This window comes from Mesoplodon bidens (assembly GCF_964165515.1).
Source record: "Mesoplodon bidens genome assembly, chromosome: 11".
NCBI lineage: Eukaryota > Metazoa > Chordata > Mammalia > Artiodactyla > Ziphiidae > Mesoplodon > Mesoplodon bidens.
In genome coordinates this window covers 33492585-33512666 of record NC_138167.1, presented here as the reverse complement: position 1 = coordinate 33512666, position 20082 = coordinate 33492585, and the positions used below count along the sequence as shown (strand labels likewise).

The 20082-nt window shown below is 37.1% G+C and overlaps 1 protein-coding gene across 7 annotated transcripts in view; it reads right to left on the bottom strand.

The window, feature by feature from the left end:
* GRIP1 (glutamate receptor interacting protein 1) overlaps positions 1-20082 on the bottom strand; it is a gene marked incomplete at its 5' end in the record, with an annotated part of 731133 nt that overhangs the window by 445893 nt on the left and 265158 nt on the right. For 3 of the 7 annotated variants that reach the window (XM_081250282.1, XM_081250287.1, XM_081250288.1), the window contains one exon: positions 2999-3131. The exons of the other annotated variants lie outside the window; for them this stretch is intronic. In XM_081250282.1, the coding sequence (XP_081106408.1) occupies positions 2999-3131 (133 nt within the window). Of the gene's footprint in view, positions 1-2998; positions 3132-20082 lie in introns of those variants that run through there. 7 annotated transcript variants of the gene reach the window in all.

Genomic DNA, 20082 nt, shown 5'->3' with positions numbered 1-20082 from the left:
AATCCTTCAGCCAATACCTTTACCTGAATTGCTTTAGAAAGTAAAACAAAGTTTAAAATCATAGAGTCTTAGAACTTGAAAAATCTTGAGAAACAAATATCCCTCCTGTCACATTTTAGGAAACAAAACCCCAGAAAAGTGTGGTGATTTTCCCAAAACAATTGTTTAGTTTATTTAAACTCTAACTTTAGAATTATGAAAGGATAGATGAATGATGAAAGCAGATTTAAAAAAACCAAAGACAGTCATCCCATGCACAGTGACATTCATTAAGTCAACATAAAATCAGGGAAGATTTAAAATCAGTCTATCACCATGATCACTGCTAAAAGTCAGTTTTGATGGAGTTACAGAAAAATTATCCATTTTTAGGATAACTTCTCTTTCATACTATCAAACCCTACTGATATTTTAATTCAGGTTTTGGCATTTCATGAAATTATAAGCTGTGTTGTATTTCAGATGAAGGAAAAGATGGTAAAATTTGAAACCAGAACCCTTACGATAGAAGAGACATTATCTAGGATAAAGTTAAATATCAGCAAACACTTGAGAATGTACTAAAGGAAGGGCAGACTTATTGGGGACCTTTCTGGGAAGGTCTTTCTGGGCTCAGTCATTCATTATTATACGTATAACGTCCTTGTGGTAATCTGGACCATCGGATAAACTGACAAAACAGAGAGGTACGTTTCTTTCAAGAAAGAAACACCACAGGGAGAAAAATAATAATGACACTTCTGGTTTATCAATAGCACCATTAACTAAGATGTGAACGTCATCAGTAAATTTCACCAAGTTTTGAGTCTCAATGTAAATAATTTTTCTAAGCCATCTAGGGAAATGCAGGGCATAAAACTTTCAAATTATGCCAAAGACTAATTAGAATAGATACGCTGTAGATGTAATTAAATTCAACCATGTTAATTAACTCTTTGAGAATTGATCTTAAGGATGAGTATCAGCCTTACTATTTTACAGCTGTAAAATACAGCTATTTTACACCTGTAAAATATAAGGGGATGTCTCTCCTACCCCATTCAGACAGGACCTGAAATGGAAGCCAAAAGATGCACTGAGAGGTCATTATGTTGTATGACATGGCTTCTTTAAAAGCCCTGGCAATTTGACATTTGATGAAATGTCAAATCCCAAGTGTCAGAGCCCATTGTGACACCTTCTGTTTATTATGTAGCAGTCTGAAGTTGGAGATTTGATATGCATCTAACTCCAAAAGTTATATGTTACATAACGGGTACTTTCTGATAAATCACAGGGGAAAACATGTCCATTCTGCATCTAAAGCAAATGACTTTTGATGTTCAGCATCTTATCCTTAGCATGACCTTGACAAATCAGATAAAACGTGATTCTCTTTAAGTTACTGCATTTAATGTGTGAAGACTACTGTCCTTGATATCTAATTCTCCTAACTCTAGTTTAGGGCTACTTCTTAGATATCTCCATAAATATTTCTCCTTGTGGGCGCATTTTGTAAACTTATAAAGTACTTTTGTTGTTTTTAAATTCTTACCAAAACTAGTAGGATGCAGGAATTTGAGATTGTTTGATTCTATTTGCACAAACACATCACAATACAAACCCAAGAAGGTGTGAATTTGACTCAGTATATATTGGTTGTAAGAAATACGTACAATGAACACCAAAGTAACTAAAAGCTCCTAAGCTCCATTTTTCTTTTCAGTCTCCGAGTTTTCAGAATTATGCATGCAAACTGACAGTATTTTTTGATGTGACACAAATCTTAGTTAAATTCAATGGCAACTAAGTGCAGGAAACATAGATCGTCACTACACTAGAACAGATTATTCATGTAAAAGCATGATGAAAAGAAACATCTCTAAAACTCAGGAATTACTCTGTAAAAGCAACACAGCCATATTATTCAAGCAAATGTCAAAGAATTATAATTTTTCATTATTGTGTTATTGCCACCACATGAATTTTCAACCCTCAACTTTCATCAATCACAACAGAATTTCTGGCATTTAGAACTAATTCTCATGGATTCCAATACCACGGAAATGGAATCTAAATTATTTATCAGTCAACACTCACAAGCTGTAACCGGTATATATTCATGGTTAAACATCAAAAGGCCAGGATATATTAGAACTGAAATATAAGTTTATAAAGATCCTTATTCAAGAAGATAAAAATAATTTTGAATTTTGTAAATGTAGAGCATGCATAGCTGCCAGTATCCCCCATTTAGGACACCTCATAAACTATGTAGCTGCTTTTTCTCTGAACCCTTAGGTGTTTCTAGGCATTTTAAATCTATTAGGACAAGTCTAAACCTCACCAGGAACTTAAAGCAATGATAAGCACAAGAGAAATTCTAGTTCTCTGCTATTCAGAAGCTCATTTACAAATATCTTAATATAGATATATTCTTTTTTTCTTAAGGTATCACTGCTTCTAGTTGACAGCAAATAAGAGTTCCCTTAACTTAGTAATAAAATTATGAACATGCATCAGAGAAAAGCATTTGAACTTCCTTGTACAAACAACACCTCGGATTTATCATAGATAACTGTCTAGAAGTCTGCATAAGGAACAATAATTATCATCATCAACTTGAACAATTATTTCTTCCAAATAAATTACTCTCCTAATCAAAAAGAAAAAAACAGTTATCTAAGAGCAACAATTAAAACCGAACGTATTCTAACCACCTACTACATGGGCTTGCAAGATACTTTTTTGAGTGGCTCATTAAAATGCTAACATAATCAATTAATTGCACTGAAAATATTAACCATGTGTATAGATCTGGACAGTTTATACTGTCTAGATGCTATCTGATAGCTATTCTTGCAACAAATCAAGCAAAATGTAGCACTTCAGTACTTACAGACAGCTCCCAGAGAACACCATCTGGAAAACCTTTTGCATTTAAGATTAAAGCTCCACACAAGGTTTATTGTTAGCCCCAGCATGCGAGAAGGAACAGGAGGTGGAGGGTAGCGCTTACTTCGAAAATGCTCTGAGGCGTAATAATAGACATCCTCATAGCCCTCGTGGTAATCCTCTTCTGGTCGGTACTTTTTCCCCTTTCTTCTCCTAGATCTTCTTATCTGCTTGACAAAACCCAGGAAGCGGTCCATCTCTCGCTCACCGCACAGCCTGGCTCAGCCAGCACCAGAGTGGAGCACCAGCCCAGCTGCCTGGGGAGCCAGCGGAGCATGAATGAAACCTTGGGCTGGGGGACGCGCTACCCTTCCATCTGCCTCCGTGCTACCACTAACGCAGAGATTTTAGCCAGGGGAGAGGAAAAAATAACAACGATTGGGTTTACAAGATTTCTTACTTTGCTCAGTAAAATGTCAAGTGTGCAATTTAGAAAGAATTTTTTTTAAAAAGGAAGAGAGAAAGTGAAATGATAATGAAAGACTAAGAGAAAAAATCAACAGCAAAGCTTTGTACTTCAAATAGCTTTGAAACAAAACAAAAAAAAGTTCAACGAGAAATTCCGCTGAGACGCGAGGAGTCCCAGCACTAGAATTTCACTATCCAATGTCTCCATCATCAGGGGCGGGGGACGAAGGAGAAGTGAGGGGCGGGGAAACTTGTTAGTCAATGGACTGAACCAAAGCTAGAGACCCAAGGGACGTTTTCTTACCTGCTAATCCCACCCCCTAGAGCCTAGCACCCCTTAGGGCAAAGCATGTACTTGGGAAAGGTCTTGGCAAGGTATTGTTTGCAATGGGCAGATTGATTAATCCTTTGCTCACTCCTGCATATCACATTAATGAGCTGCAAAGTGGTTTCATCCATATGCACTGCCTCTTGCTGACAAAAGTGTGCAGTATGTGTTAATTGGAGCAGCAGGGAGAAGGCTCAGCAGCTGCTTTCAAATGACACATTTACCCACTGGGCATTAATGTATTCCAATTGCTGTTTGATCTAAATATTAAAATGCACTTCACAGAGAGGTTTCTCATAGACTTAGTAACAGCATACCATAATCAGCAAATAAAGGAAACTGCATGGTTTGGGGAAAAGAAATATAAAAAAAATCCAATTTCTGCTTACACTGAACTCAAATATAAATCTAGCTGAGTTGTTATACTTTTTTAAAAAATATGAAAACAAATGGGCTAAAGAGTAAGTAAAATTTAGTTCTTGATGAAGATGTAAGGAGGGAGAGAAGTTTTGAAAAATGCTCACACCCAGTTCGTCCTTTGTCTCTATAATCACAAGCATTTTTTTTTTTTTTTAAGTATGACAATCAGAAACACTTCAGACTAGACGAAAGAGGTACACTAAAGTCTAGACAGGTCAGCGTTAATCATGGATAATTTTTTTTCTCTCCAGTTTCTTTTTCAGATCTTCCAATGAATGCCAATTTTTAACACCAGGAAAAATTCGATTTGTTTACAATATAATGAATCAAAAATGTTAGCATATTACCTACTAAACTCATAATATTCTGCAGAAGCTCCATATTCCCAGAAATGTAATTTTTGAAAAAGCTTCTTACTGTATAAAGGCCGTTCAATATCTATGCATCGTCACGTTTGTTGGAACATCCCAGAGGGAAGTGATTGCACCCTGCCGTATCCGTTCTTAGGTTCACAGGCAATCTGTCTCTCCTCTAGATGTTGACAGGTCTCTATCTTCAGGTATTAACCGCTAATGATGGAGTACGGAGACATTTACTCAAAGAGGTAAAAGTTCATCAATCGAGAACGTTTCACCTCTGAAATGAGTAAAGTTAGATTTACAGTTATGCTCAATGATTACATGAATTTCCCCTGTTCCTAGAGATCTCCCTTCTTTATGCCTTATGAGCGAGCCCATGAAGAGAAACACAAACTTAATGATGCTGACAAAAAGATACTACAAAATGTTTTACGAACATCTTTAAACAAAAAAATCACTTGTCTGTAGGTTTCAAATCATTTATTATTCTCAAAAACATAAACTAGAACAGTTTAAAAACAGTGAACTAAAAATGTGAACATCTGGCGTCTGGATCTTGAATAAGTCACTAAATAAATGATAATAATAATACATAACCTTTTATATCATTTAATCCTAACAACCTTTATAATGAGGTGATATCCCTATGGATGAGGAAAGAAGGTTCAAAGGTGCTTTAGTGGTTTATCCAAGATCATGAAGGTAACACTGCCAAATATTACCTAGTGCCAGGTATTTTTTCATACACATTCAGAGATTATGTATTATTTGCATTCAGTGATTCAATTTTTTCTATGTACGTCGTTTGCTATTGAAATGGAGTTTGAAAATAGTAGCAGACTTATATTTTCAATTGGGCTAAACATATATCCTGGGTCACATGATTAATCTGTCAAATACACTTGTCCCCCAGAGATTATGCAGGCAACAAATTTTACCCAACTATCCCTGACTTATTATAACTCCTAAATTTGTGGAGTCCACATTATTTAGGTTTTATAGTTATTAGCTCCCAGTTCAACCTGAAAGGACTGACATTACAGATCAGATGATGCTTTAAACAGAAGATCCTTTTCCCAGAGAACAACCTTAAAACATTTCATTACAGTTTACTGATTTTTAATTTTAGTATTTAAAGAGGCTGAGAGTTTCCCAAGCAGTGATAAGCAACTATTTTTTAACAAGAAACAATGCAAAGTAAAAGTATCTACATATGAAACTGTTCTCATAAATACACAGAAATTATGCTTAAGCACCTTTCTGTTATTTTCCTAGTTTCATAGGATTTTATTCAAAAGGTTAACATTTTGGTATGTCATTATAATGACATAATTTTTTTTTTTCTTTTTTTGCAGTACGCGGGCCTCTCACTGCTGTGGCCTCTCCCGTTGTGGAGCACAGGCTCCGGACGCGCAGGCTCAGCAGCCATGGCTCACGGGCCCAGCTGCTCCGCGGCACGTGGGATCCTCCCAGACCAGGGCACGAACCCATGTCCCCCGCATCGGCAGGTGGACTCTCAACCACTGCGCCACCAGGGAAGCCCATGACATGATTATTATACAAGATGAGATTTGGTGGTGCTAGGGAAAAGTTTTGAGTTCAGCCATATATGTGGAGAGGTATGGGAGAGGAGGTGACAACCCTATTGAAACAATCATAGATGCTTGGGAAGCAGGAATAGGGAATCGGGTATTTAGAGGAGTCTACCTGGGTCACAGCGAATGAAGAAAGGTGGCAGTGTACAATGCGAGGGGAAAGGAGAATTGTGTATGTGTCACAATCCACAAGACAAAAGGCAAGACACTTGCTACCCTGTCTGAGGGGTGTGCACGAGGACAGGATTCTTTAACCCATCATCCTGGGCCCGTAACTCTGGGCCCAGAATTTTTCCCACGTTCTATCCTGAATACTCCATATTTAGCAACCTAAAGTCTATAATAACTGAGGCACTGCAATAATTAACTAATATGCCACAAGAGTTGATAAATTAGTGGAGTGAAGTTCAAGTCCATTCAAGTTAAGTACACTACGGTTTCTGTAGAGTCACCCTTTCACTCCATAACGTAAACACTGGTTAAGTGGTGCTATTCCCCAGTGACTGTACCCTACAGTCTAAACAGATGGGATGGTTTAGAGGCTGCAAATGGCAGTTCACAGAACAGGTAACTCCCACAATTGTGTTTCGTTTGGCTCACGTTAGAGTTTTTTTTTTTAACTGGGCCAATATCTAAAAGTCAGGAATTTCACAAATAAGTCATACATTAGCATTTTTTTCCTTGCGAAGTCAAAGATCTGGCAACTCTGGGCCAAGTTCCAACATGGCAACTATGGATTAGAACTGAGTGGTGGCTGCCAACCATAAATAAACATGGGCTTTCCACTTAGCCACAGTCCCCTCCCCTGGGCCCAATTCTCTCATCCAGTTACCACCTGGCCCCTGTAGGCTTTTATGATTGTGAACCTTGGTTGAGGTATTATCCTGCCAATTCCAAAACACTAAATTTCTTTAAGAGAAATTTCAGCTCCCTTATATTTTCATGTAAAGAAAGAAGATTATTATGACAAATTGGTTTCAGTTGAACTAAATGTTCACTGAACTATAAAATTAACTTTCTTAGAAAAAAATGTGCTCACATGGGAAAATGGGAATATAAAGCAGGTTGAATTAGTCAACAAAATGTGCTTCAACCAAGAATAGCAAATACATGCCAGCAAATTTTTCTTTTTTAAAAAGCTAAATCTTTTCTTTCTGGGAAGTAGGTAACTGCCTGAATAGCATTTTCATGGTTTCCATACTCTTCTGAATTAGATTCTCTATTGTCTTTTAGGAAAAGAGGAATAGATCGACTATTGAGATTAAATCTTTGATTTATGATCTTCCCTAGATCTCTTGATTAGTAGGGCCCTTCTGTGTTTATTTAGATTGAGTAGTGGTTAGAGTATTTTCTGAGTAGTAGTATGGAACACCCAATCTATGAGAGAAACCTTTGAGACATTAAATCAATCTGGCCCTTTTAGATGCCGTGGTGTTTACATGTGATGCCAAAAACTGCAGCCGACTCCCTGTGACCTGAGGGGAGACACTCAGACATACTGAAGATGGCAGAGCAGGCAGGGAAAACGCTCTGGAAATGACCCTGTCAGACCCAACACCACTTTACTGCAGCAAAGATTTGTAATATGCCCTATTATTAGTCTAAATGAAATTTATAGATCATGCAACCCATACATACATAATTTCAACATAAAATATCTTAATAATAATCTATATTTAGGTATATGTTTAACAATAGATGTTTAAATTAGTAATCTGAGGACACTTATCACACCAGAAGATGAAGCTGGATCCTTGCACCTACTTCTAACAAACAATTTCAAATTTGAGAGATGATCAAAAGCCATTCCATACAATTTACAGAAACTAAAAGGGTAGAGTCACAGGTAGCACAGTAAAAATTAGTATGTTCACCATATATTAAAACTGAAAAATATCTCACGTCAAAAGAGTGAAAAGACAAATCACAGACTGGGAGAAACTATTTGCAAAAGACACATCGCATAAGTGACTACTATCCAAAATATACAAAGAACCCTTAAAACTCAACAAGAAGAAAACAAACTGCCCGATTGGAAAATGGGGCTATGACTTTAATAGACACCTCAGCAAGATTTACAGACAACAAATAAGCAGATGAAAAAATGTTCCACATCATACGGCATCAAGGAAATGCAAACGAAAGCAATAATGAGATACCCATTACACCTATTAGAATGGCCAAAATCTGGAACACTGACAACACCAAATGCCTACAAGGATGTGGAACAACAGGAACTCTCAGTCATTGCTGGTGGGAATGCAAAATGGTACAGCCATTTTGGATGACGGTTTGGCAGTTTCTTACAAAACTAAACATACTCTTACCATACAATTCATCAATCACACTCCTTGGTATTTACCCAAAAGAGTTTAAACCTTATGTCCACACAAAAATCTGCACTCGGATGTTTATGGCAGCTTTATTCAGAATTGCCAAAACTTGGAAGCAACCCAGATGTCCTTCCATAGGTGAGTGAATAAATAAGCTCTGATACATCAGATAATGGGATATTATTCAGCACCAAAGAAAAATGAGCCATCAAGCCAGGATGAGACATAAGGGAACTTTAAGTGCATATTACTAAGTGAAAGAAGTCAATGTGAAAAGGCTACATTCCGTATGATTCCAATCATAGGACATACTGGAAAAGGCAAAACTCTGGAGACAGTAAAAAAATCAGTGGTTGCTAGAAGTCAGCGGGAGGGAGAGAGGGAGGGATGACTAGGCAGAGCACATAGGGTGTTCAGTGCGGCGAAAGTACTCTGTACGGTACTGCAATACTAGGTACATGTTATTATGCATTTGTCCAAACTCACAGCACGTACAACAACAAGAAGGAACCCTAATGGGCTCTGGGTGACAGTGATGTGTCAGCGTAGGCTCATGGATTGTAACACATGGAGCACTCTGGTGGGGGACACTGCTAAGAGGGGATTCTATGCGTGCGAGGGGGGTAGGAGGGTAGATGGGAACTCTCTGTACCTTCTGCTCAATTTTGCTGTGAACCAAAAACTGCTCTAAGAAGTAAAGTCTGCTTAAAAAATAGATTTATGCCTCTCTGTATAACAGTACGTATGCCTCTGCATATAACAGTATTAGTTTCTAGGCTCAAATAATTATAAATAAGCTTTCACTTACAGGAATATTTATTCATATAGATATTTGAATGTTATAAAGATGCAGGATGGTTTGTCACAGTTTCTCCCTCATTTCAGTACTTCTAGCACCCCAAGCCTCCATCCACAAAATGCTGGTTACCCCCCACCTTCCCTCCAACCTTACCCAGCACTGTGACAATCCAAAATGTCCCTCTAAATTTCCAATAGGTTTTTGAAAGGAACAATGGGTTGTTCCTTCTGACAACCACCGAGCTAAATTATAAATTAACCAAGCAAACGCTGCCCTACCCCTGGGATTCTTCTTCCTATGTGTGTAGTACCTACCCCCTGCCCCGCCTTTGTTCTCCTTGTTTAAGATACTTTGAAGTGTGAAGACTAATTTTAACACTTAGCTATTTCCGCAGTTGATATTCAAAGACAGGTAATATCCTAAGAAATATGAGTGGTATAATACTAATCCTTCCTGTCTTCTTGCTCTTCATGAATTTGTGTAAAATTTAAGAGAAACTAAGTTCCAAAATGAATGCTTCAGATTAAAAATAAGTTCTTCACACCAAATGCAAGGCATTTAAATTATTATTCTGCCAGTAACTAAGCTTAGGTTTACTAGAAGGAAAATACCGTCTGTTGGTATACGAGAATTAAGTTATTCTAGATAAAGTCACCAAAGCCCTGCAGCAGCTCAACCAACACTCCAGTTCGTACATTTATCTCAGTAAGGAAAACACTTGTTTTCACTGTTAAAAAAAAATAAACAGCAAAACAATAGCTCATGGTCCAAACAGGGCACATCAGAGCCTGAAGTAAAATGCTTTCAGTGTACAAGTAAATGTTTTCTATACTCTCCTCAGGCATACTTATCTGTGGGTAAGGAGACACATCCACACAGAGATAGGCACTCATTGCTCCTGGTATTGATAGTAGATGCTCAATAAATCTTTTTTTTTTGCATTAATATGATAACAATGCCAAGATACCTTAGTTAACAAAAGATAGGTAATCTAATTAAATATTTTTTAGGAATTTAGATTCACAAAATATTGATGTTAGAAAAGATTTCAGACATCATTCTCAGCCTCTCTAATCCGCACCGACATTCAAACCCAACGTTCGCACAAGATTCTAGAAATCCTACAAGGCCCAGACTTAGACCTATGTCTTCTTGATGCACCCCGGACCCTCTCCTGGAGCAGAATGAAGGACGTTTCCTCTGCACTCTGACGGCTCTTTGCTTCTGCCTCCGTTAATGTAACTTTTACCCCCTCACAACATCCCTCGACTCAAAAGTCTAGTCAGTTAATGCATGGTAGTCATTACTACTAATTTGAGATACGTAAAATGGCACGCATATTTTTATTATTTGATGTGCTACCATTGTTTTATTTCAGGGAAAATTATAAGTATATATTTCATTTACTTATGAAAAACTGCCTTTGCGCGTGTTTCCTATAAGGCTGTTTTCAGTCAATTAACCCTTATAATAATAACAACAACAACAAATTTAAATATCTATTGCTGAGCCTGTCTCCAAGAACTTCGCGTATTCTTTAATCCTGCCAACAATTTTATGAAGGTGGCACAGTCCTTTACCCTTATTTGTAGGTGAGGAAAGGAGATACAGAATAGTTAAATAACTTGCTCTCCACCGCACAGCTGAGGTGGCATATTTACTAGTGTGAAGTGAAATTCATAAATCACATAACCATTACTTAGATAATTTAATAGATATAAACCTCCTAATAATAAACCAGGCAGTTTAGAGTTTCTGCTCTTCACTATCATGCTGTGCTGCCTCTCAAGAGTTCTTCTACTTGAACAGTACAGTATCTTTTAAAAGATGACTATAACAAATTGCTATAGTAATTTTGATGTCACTGTATACATTCAAATGAATGATCTTACAGATTTATCTAAAATGTATAATGTGCTAGAAATGATCTATTTCACGAATATATAAATGAGGAAAAGTATGATGAAAAACTTCAGATGTGAAGTTAAAAATCTGCAAAGGGAATGCATTTGTGTCTCAAATTCTCTTAGTGCAAAAAAGTTTGAGAAAACTGCCTAAATGTCGTGGTGATTTTTTCACCTTTGTATCCTCAGTTGCAAGAACATGTTATATGCTCAATGTCTGATGAGCAGATGAAAGATGCAATGAAGAGTGAATAAATGGATGAATGAATACTTGACTGAAGGATGGCTGAAGAGACTAGATTTGCATAACCTTGCTCACCAAGAGTGGGAAAGCTGTTGTATAGTGGAAATAAAACCATTTCCAGTCCCACTGGGCTAACAGTGCATGAAGAAGACAGGGATGTGAATGGAGGCATTAAAGTACAAATTTAGGCTTGCTGCCTTGACCTCCCTGAGATGCTCCAAGGGAACACAGCCAGTAAGGCACTGCCACTTAAACGGCAGACAGACCTGAATGAGAGACACGGAGCGGATCTAAGCCCACCGCTGCAGCCAAGCCCACCTGCTTAGCAGTCTGAAGCAGAGCTGCCAGGTTGGGCCCAGCCTTAGTTAACCCAATTGCAACCCACTCCGGGAACACCCGTGAGTGGGAGAATAGAAATGATTATTGTTGGAAACCACTGGATTTGGGAGGGGCTCCTGATGCAGCCATATTAGTGCATGCTGACTAGGATACCATTGCCAACTCATCTAGTACAGTTCATGCTGTATTACAAAGGCCCCTTTTTAAAAATCTGTCTTTCTTTCTTGACGGGGAGGTACACAGAACAAGAGCCACATCTTATTGATGTTTGGACCTCTGGTCTCCGGCAGAGCACTGGGCCCAGAGTACATGTTCAATACGTGTTTAAAGACGGAATGAATGGATGAAGTCTTAGGTAAGTTCTGAGGTTTCTTTCAGTTCTGACTGCAGCCACTTGAGCACCTGGTCCCAGGCACTGAGTTGGCCCAAATACACATTGGGGGAGCCTAAGAAATAGACCAGTGACCACCTAGGAAATGTCAAGGAAATTGTCCCAGATCGTGACTGACACTGATCATTGTTCCCGTTGATCCAGGAATGTGCATCTTGACACACAATACACCCATGAGGAGAATCCTATTCGGGTCCTCCAGAAATTAAGAAGGTCAGGATGTGAAAGGTTCTCTTCAGTTTGAGGATCAGTAATGGCTACTTGTTAGAAAAACTCAATTAGGCTTTTGACACTATGGCTTAAGAAAAAAACAACACACACTCCTTACTTTCTTTGGACATTGAAAATAAACCCATTTCTGCCTTTCTCTATGTTATTTATTTTTAACCTCTGGTACATGTTTTTAGAATTGGATGTTTCTGGAATTACAGATTATCAGAGAATAATTTCATAATCCATGTAGCTCAAAGGCCAACCCAAGGAAAGAAATTCTGGTCTACCTATTTAACTTTCACTGATTCTAACTAAGTATTTCATGTCAGGAAATTTAGCTTCATGGTGAAAACAAAATGTAAAATCTTATCAGGAAAGGCTGGAATCTCTGTTTTGTATAAAATATACCTGAAAAAAGAATATAAACCACTGGATCATTTTTTTTCAAGAAGAATGATGTGAAGTGTAGAGTTTGTTGCTAAGTCTTTCAAAATAACCAAATTAGTTTTGCAAGTGTGCATAATATCTAGTATATGCCTAAATTAATTTTTTTCGGCACTGATTTTACCAAATGGAGGTACAGTATACCAAACAGGTATGTAGTCCATTATGCCTTTTAAGTATTTCACTGCTGGATGATGATGGAAACAAGGCTAAATAAACACAGAAAGTATCTTAGTGCAATTTATAATTGGCACTGTGGTATTAAATAAAAGGAGAATGCTTCTATACTCTCACCCATATGCAATGCCCCCACTAAGCTCCAGATTCACTTAACCGTATCCAACTCTCTACTAAGATGCATAATAGGCATGTCCAAGATAACAAGGTCAGAAACTCTAGGCACAGCCCTCAACCCTGTACCTCTCATCATAGTTCTCATCTTAGTAAAGAGTATTATCCTTCTAGTTGTTCAAACCAGGAACCGGAGTCTTCCTTGATTTCTCTCCTGTAGCCTACCCATATCAAATTTATCAGCTATACCTTCAAAATATATCCCAAATCTATTAGCAGATGCAAACAATTATATACAAGATGGAAAAACAATAAGGTCCTACTGTACAGCACAGGGAACTATATTCAATATCCTGTGATAAACTATAATGGAAAAGAATATGAAAAAGAATAGATATATGTATATATATATATATATATGTCTATAAGTGAGTCACTTTGCTGTACAGCAGAAATTAACACAGCATTGTAAATCAACTATACTTCAATTAAATAGATAGATAGATAGATAGATAGATAGATAGATAGATATCTCCCAAGCCTACCTATCTATGTCCACTGTCACCTCTAAAGCCAGCCAGCATCCTTTCTAACTAGGCACCCTACTTCTACTCTTGCTCTATTTTCCATACAACAATCAGAATGACCACCTTAAACATACATCAGATAATGTCACTAGCCTTCTTGAAACTCTGCAATGAATTCTAGGTGCTCCTAATACACATAAAGTAAAACTCAAAAATCTTTATCAGGGCATTTAAAACCCAAGTTGAGCTGGCCCCTGCCTACCTCTTTAGCATCTGCTCATATTACCTTCCACAGTGATCTTTTCCTGTCCTTGGCAAAATGCGAAGCCCAGGGTCTTTGTCCTTCCTGTTCACTCTGCACCAGATGTACTGCCCCCAGATGTTTGCATGGATGGATCTTTTTGTATTATTTAGGCTTCAGCTCAACTTTTGTCTCTTCCTGGTGAGGCCACCCCAGATTCCCCCATTGTGATATAGCCCCACAGTCACTTTCCATCGTACCACCCTGTCACTTCTCCCTGTCAGAAATTACTTTGTTTCACAATGTGATTACTCGTATGTTATCTGTTTTTTCTCTTCTAGAATATGATCTCTGTGAGAAGAGGGACGTTTACTCTCATGTACACTGCTCTGTTTCCCAGCTGTGAACAGTGCCTGGCAATATAGACAAACCATAAGCATTAGTCAAATGAATGAATCAGATTTAGTGTGAGATGAGCATATACTCTTCATAGTTCATGGAAACATACTATTTAAATTATACAAGGGCCTTTAAAGTGTCCTTCCTGAAACTGTATTAAACACCAAAATCGGCCAGCAAGAATATGAAATAGGGCCAGTTCTAAAGATTGGTTAGAGCTGGCATGCATTAAGTATCTAGCATGTCACAGGTGCTAAATACATTTTATAGACTGAATAAATAAATCTTTAAAGCTATAGACACTACAAAAGCCCTTTTAAGCTAATGGCTTCAAATTCTTCACTAAACTTATAGCTAAAGCTAATATTAAGAAGAAAGATGGTTTTGAATTTCCTCTGTCTCCTGCTGCACACCCACTACTTAATAAATACTGAGTGCATAATACATATGTGGGAAATAATTGAGCAAATAAATGCATAAAAAAAGGAATGAACCAGCCATAGATTTAATAATAAAAGTAAAGAAGAGAGGTAAGAACACAGGTTAATCCAAGTTGGATAAACAGCTCCTAAAAAAACCAACAACATGTAAGTACATTGATAGCAAACCAGACAAGTGTGCCTATAAATGACAGCTAGAATTAGGGGTCTAAGAAGTGACTTTAAGAGGAAAAGGTCAAGAAGTTAAGATGAATCATATGGCAAAGCACTTACAGGAAAGAAAAGAAGAGAAATTTAAATTAGATTAGTCATCATAATTCAAAAAAGCAGTGAGACTACAGGAAACTATTTTAAAGACCAAGAGAATGTTCCTATAGCCAAATGAATCGATTAAAAACAAACAAACAAAAAAAACCTAAGCTTTTTGAAATGCAATGCTCTGGAAAAAGGAATTAACCAACCAAGAAACATAAATAAACAAATAAATGTGTGGCATTTAAAAACAGACTTTTCTTGATAGCCTCATCCACCAGAGGGTGGACAGCAGAAGCAAGAAGAACTACAATCCTGCAGCCTGTGGAACAAAAACCACATTCACAAAAAGATAGACAAGATGAAAAGGGAGAGCGCTATGTAAGAGATGAAGGAACAAGATAAACCCCCAGAAAAACAACTAAATGAAATGGAGATAGGCAATCTTCCAGAAAAAGAATTCAGAATAATGATAGTGAAGATGATCCAGGACCTCGGAAAAAGAATGGAGGCAGATATGGAGAAGATGCAAGAAATGTTTAACAAAGATCTAGAAGAATTAAAGAACAAACAAACACAGTTGAACAACACAATAGCTGAAATGAAAACTACACTAGAAGGAATCAATAGCAGAATAACTGAGGCAGAAGAATGGATAAGTGACCTGGAAGACAGAATGGTGGAATTCACTGCTGTGGAACAATGAATGAAAAAGAAATGAAGAAGAATGAAAAGAATGAAGAATGAAGACAGCCTAAGAGACCTCTGGGAAAACATTAAACACAACAACATTCACATTATAGGGGTCCCAGAAGGAGAAGAGAGAGAGAAAGGACCTGAGAAAATTTTTGAAGAGATTATAGTCGAAAACTTCCCTAACATGGGAAAGGAAAGAGCCACCCAAGTCCAGGAAGCGCAGAGAGTCCCATACAGGATAAACCCAAGGAGAAACACGCCAAGATACATAGTAATCAAATTGGCAAAAATTAAAGACAAAGAAGAATTATTGAAAGCAGCAAGGGAAAAATGACAAATAACATACAAGGGAACTCCAACAAGGTTAACGGCTGATTTCTCAGCACAAACACTACAAGCCAGAAGGGAGTGGCATGATATACTTAAAGTGATGAAAGGGAAGAACCTACAACCAAGATTACTCTACCTGGCAAGGATTTCATTCAGATTCAATGGAGAAATCAAAAGCTTTACAGACAAGCAAAAGCTAAGAGAATTCAACACCACCAAACCAGCTCTACAACAAATGCTAAAGGAACTTCTCTAAGTGGGAAACACAAGAGAGGAAAAGGACTTACAAAAACAAACCCAAAACAATTGAGAGAATGATCATAGGAACATTCATATCGATAATCACCTTAAACGTGAATGGATTAAATGCTCCAACCAAAAGACACAGGCTTGCTGAATGGATACAGAAACAAGACCCATATATATGCTGTCTACAAGAGACCCACTTCAGACCTAGGGACACATACAGACTGAAAGTGAGGGGATGGAAAAAGATATTCCATGAAAATGGAAATCAAAAGAAAGCTGGAGTAGCAATACTCATATCAGATAAAATAGACTTTAAAATAAAGAATGTTACAAGAGACAAGGAAGGATATTATGTAATGATCAAGGGATCAATCCAGGAAGAAGATATAACAACTATAAATATATATGCACCCAACACAGGAGCACCTCAATACATAAGGTAACTGCTAACAGCTCTAAAAGAGGAAATCGACAGTAACACAATAATAGTGGGGGACTTTAACACCTCACTTACACCAATGGACAGATCATCCAAACAGAAAATTAATAAGGAAACAGAAGCTTTAAATGACACAATAGACAAGATAGATTTAATTGATATTTATAGGACATTCCATCCAAAAATAGCAAATTACACTTTCTTCTCAAGTGCATATGGAACATTCTCCAGGATAGATCATATCTTGGGTCACAAATCAAGCCTCACTAAATTTAAGAAAACTGAAATCATACCAAGCATCTTTTCTGACCACAAAGCTATGAGATTAGAATCAATTACAGGGAAAACGATGTAAAAAACACAAACACATGGAGGCTAAACAATACGTTACTAAATAACCAAGAGATCACTGAAGAAATCAAAGAGGAAATCAAAAAATACCTAGAGACAAATGATGATGAAAACACGATGATCCAAAACCTATGGGATGCAGCAAAAGCAGTTCTAAGAGGGATGTTTATAACAGTACAATCCTACCTCAAGAAACAAGAAAAATCTCAAATAAACAATCTAACCTTACACCTAAAGGAACTAGAGAAAGAAGAACAAACAAAACCCAAAGTTAGCAGAAGGAAAGAAATCATAAAGATCACAGCAGAAATAAATGAAATAGAAACAAAGAAAATAACAGCAAAAATCAATAAAACTAAAAGCTGGTTCTTTGGGAAGATAAACAAAATTGATAAACCATTAGCCAGACTCATCAAGAAAAAGAGGGAGAGGACTCAAATCAATAAAATTAGAAATAAAAAAGGAGAAGTTACAACAGACACCACAGAAATACAAAGCATCCTAAGAGACTACTATAAGCAACTCTATGCCAATAAAATAGACAACCTGGAAGAAATGGACAAATTCTTAGAAAGGTATAACCTTCCAAGACTGAACCAGGAAGAAACAGAAAATATGAACAGACCAATCAGAAGTAATGAAATTGAAACTGTGATTAAAAATCTTCCAACAAACAAAAGTCCAGGATCAGATGGCTTCACAGGTGAATTCTATCAAACATTTAGAGAAGAGCTAACACCCATCCTTCTCAAACTCTTCCAAAAAGTTGCAGAGGAAGGAACACTCCCAAACTCATTCTATGAGGCCACCATCACCCTGATACCAAAACCAGACAAAGATACTACAAAAAAAGAAAATTAGAGACCAATATCACTGATGAATATAGGTGCAAAAATCCTCAACAAAATACTAGCAAACAGAATCCAACAACACATTAAAAGGATCATACCCCATGATCAAGTGGGATTTACCCCAGAGATGCAAGGATTCTTCAATATACACAAATCAATCAATGTGATACACCATATTAACAAATTGAAGAATAAAAACCGTATCATCATCTCAATAGATGCAGAAAAAGCTTCTGACAAAATTCAACACCCATTTATGATTAAAAACTCTCCAGAAAGTGGGCATAGAGGCAACCTACTTCAACATAATAAAGGCCATATATGACAAACCCACAGCCAACATCATTCTCAATGGTGGAAAAACTGAAAGCATTTCCTCTAAGATCAGGAACAAGACAAGGATGTCTACTCTCACCACTATTATTCAACACAGTTTTGGAAGTCCTAACCATGGCAATCAGAGAAGAAAAAGAAATAAAAGGAATACAAATTGGAAAAGAAGAAGTAAAACTGTCACTGTTTGCAGATGACACACTATACATAGAGAATCCTAAAGATGCCACCAGAAAACTACTAGAGCTAATCAATGAATTTGGTAAAGTTGCAGGATACAAAATTAATGCACAGAAATCTCTTGCATTCCTATACACTAGTGATGAAAAATCTGAAAGAGAAGGAAACTCTCCCATTTACCATTGCCACAAAAAGAGTAAACTACTTAGGAATAAACCTACCTAAGGAGACATAAGACCTGTATGTAGAAAACTGTTAAGACACTGATGAAAGAAATTAAAGATGATACCAAAAGATGACAAGATGTTCTTGGATTGGAAGAATCAACATTATGAAAATGACTATACTACCCAAAGCAATCTACAGATTCAATGCAATCCCTATCAAATTACCAATGGCATTTTTTACAGAACTAGAACGAAAGATCTTAAGATTTTTATGGAGACACAAAAGACCCCGAATAGCCAAAGCAGTCTTGAGTGAAAAAAACAGAGCTGGAGGAATCAGACTCCCGGATTTCAGACTATACTACAAAGCTACCATAATCAAGACAATATGGTACTGGCACAAAAACAGAAATATAGATCAATGGAACAGGATAAAAAGCCCAGAGATAAACCTACACACCTACAGTAAACTAATCTATGACAGGAGGCAAGGATATACAATGGAGAAAAGACAGTCTCTTCAATAAGTGGTGTTGGGAAAACTGGACAGCTACATGTAAAAGAATGAAATTAGAACACTCCCTAACACCATACACAAAAATAAACTCAAAATGGATTAGAGACCTAAATGTAAGACCGGGCACTATAAAACTCTTAGAGGAAAACATAGGAAGAACACTCTTTGACATAAATCACAGCAAGATATTTTTTGATCCACCTCCTTGAGTAATGGAAACAAAAAAAATAAAGAAAGAAATGGGACCCAATGAGACTTAAAAGCTTTTTCACAGCAAAGGAAACTATAAGTAAGATCAAAAGACACCCCTCACAACGGGAGAAAATATTTGCAAACGAATCAGTGGACAAAGGATTAATCTCCAAAATATATAAACAGCTCATGCAGCTCAATAATAAAAAAAACAAACCACCCAATCAAAAACTGGGCAGAAGACCTAAACAGACATTTCTCCATAGAAGACATCCCGATGGCCAAGAAGCACATGAAAGAATGCGAGAAGGAGAAAGAAAGGAGAAGAAGGAGGAGGGGGGACAGCAGAGGAGGGGGGAGGGAGGAGGGGGGAAGAAGGGAGTAGGGGACAGCGGGATGGCGGAAGGAAGTATAAATGAATTCCCAGGCAATAGAAGCCATTTGGTAATATATTGTTCAGAACCATCATAAGCTCTACGGAGCTTAAATAGATCACATGAATTCTCACCATTACCTAAAAGGACTTCATAATCAGCACTAGTTTTTTTTTTCATCACTTGAAAGCACCTAGCTGTATAAAAATAATAACATCTTGCAGCTAGAAGAGACTTCCTAGTCTAAATCTTTCTATCTACAATACATCTTCAGGGAACATATGAATTCTGATACTTTGCAAATGTCTGAAACCCCTATAATATTCACATGGCACATTTAGAATTTCCAATTTGGAAATTATTTTTAAGTTTTAATTTTTAACTCTCCTACGCTTATTCCACAGTAGTTATTGATTGAATATATTAATTTTACATGATGGAAAAAATAGAAAAAAATCTTTTAAAACTGAAAGAATAATCTCATTCACTCAAGCCCTTTGAAGCCTAATATATTTGGAACCTCAGAATGACTGCCTGACATT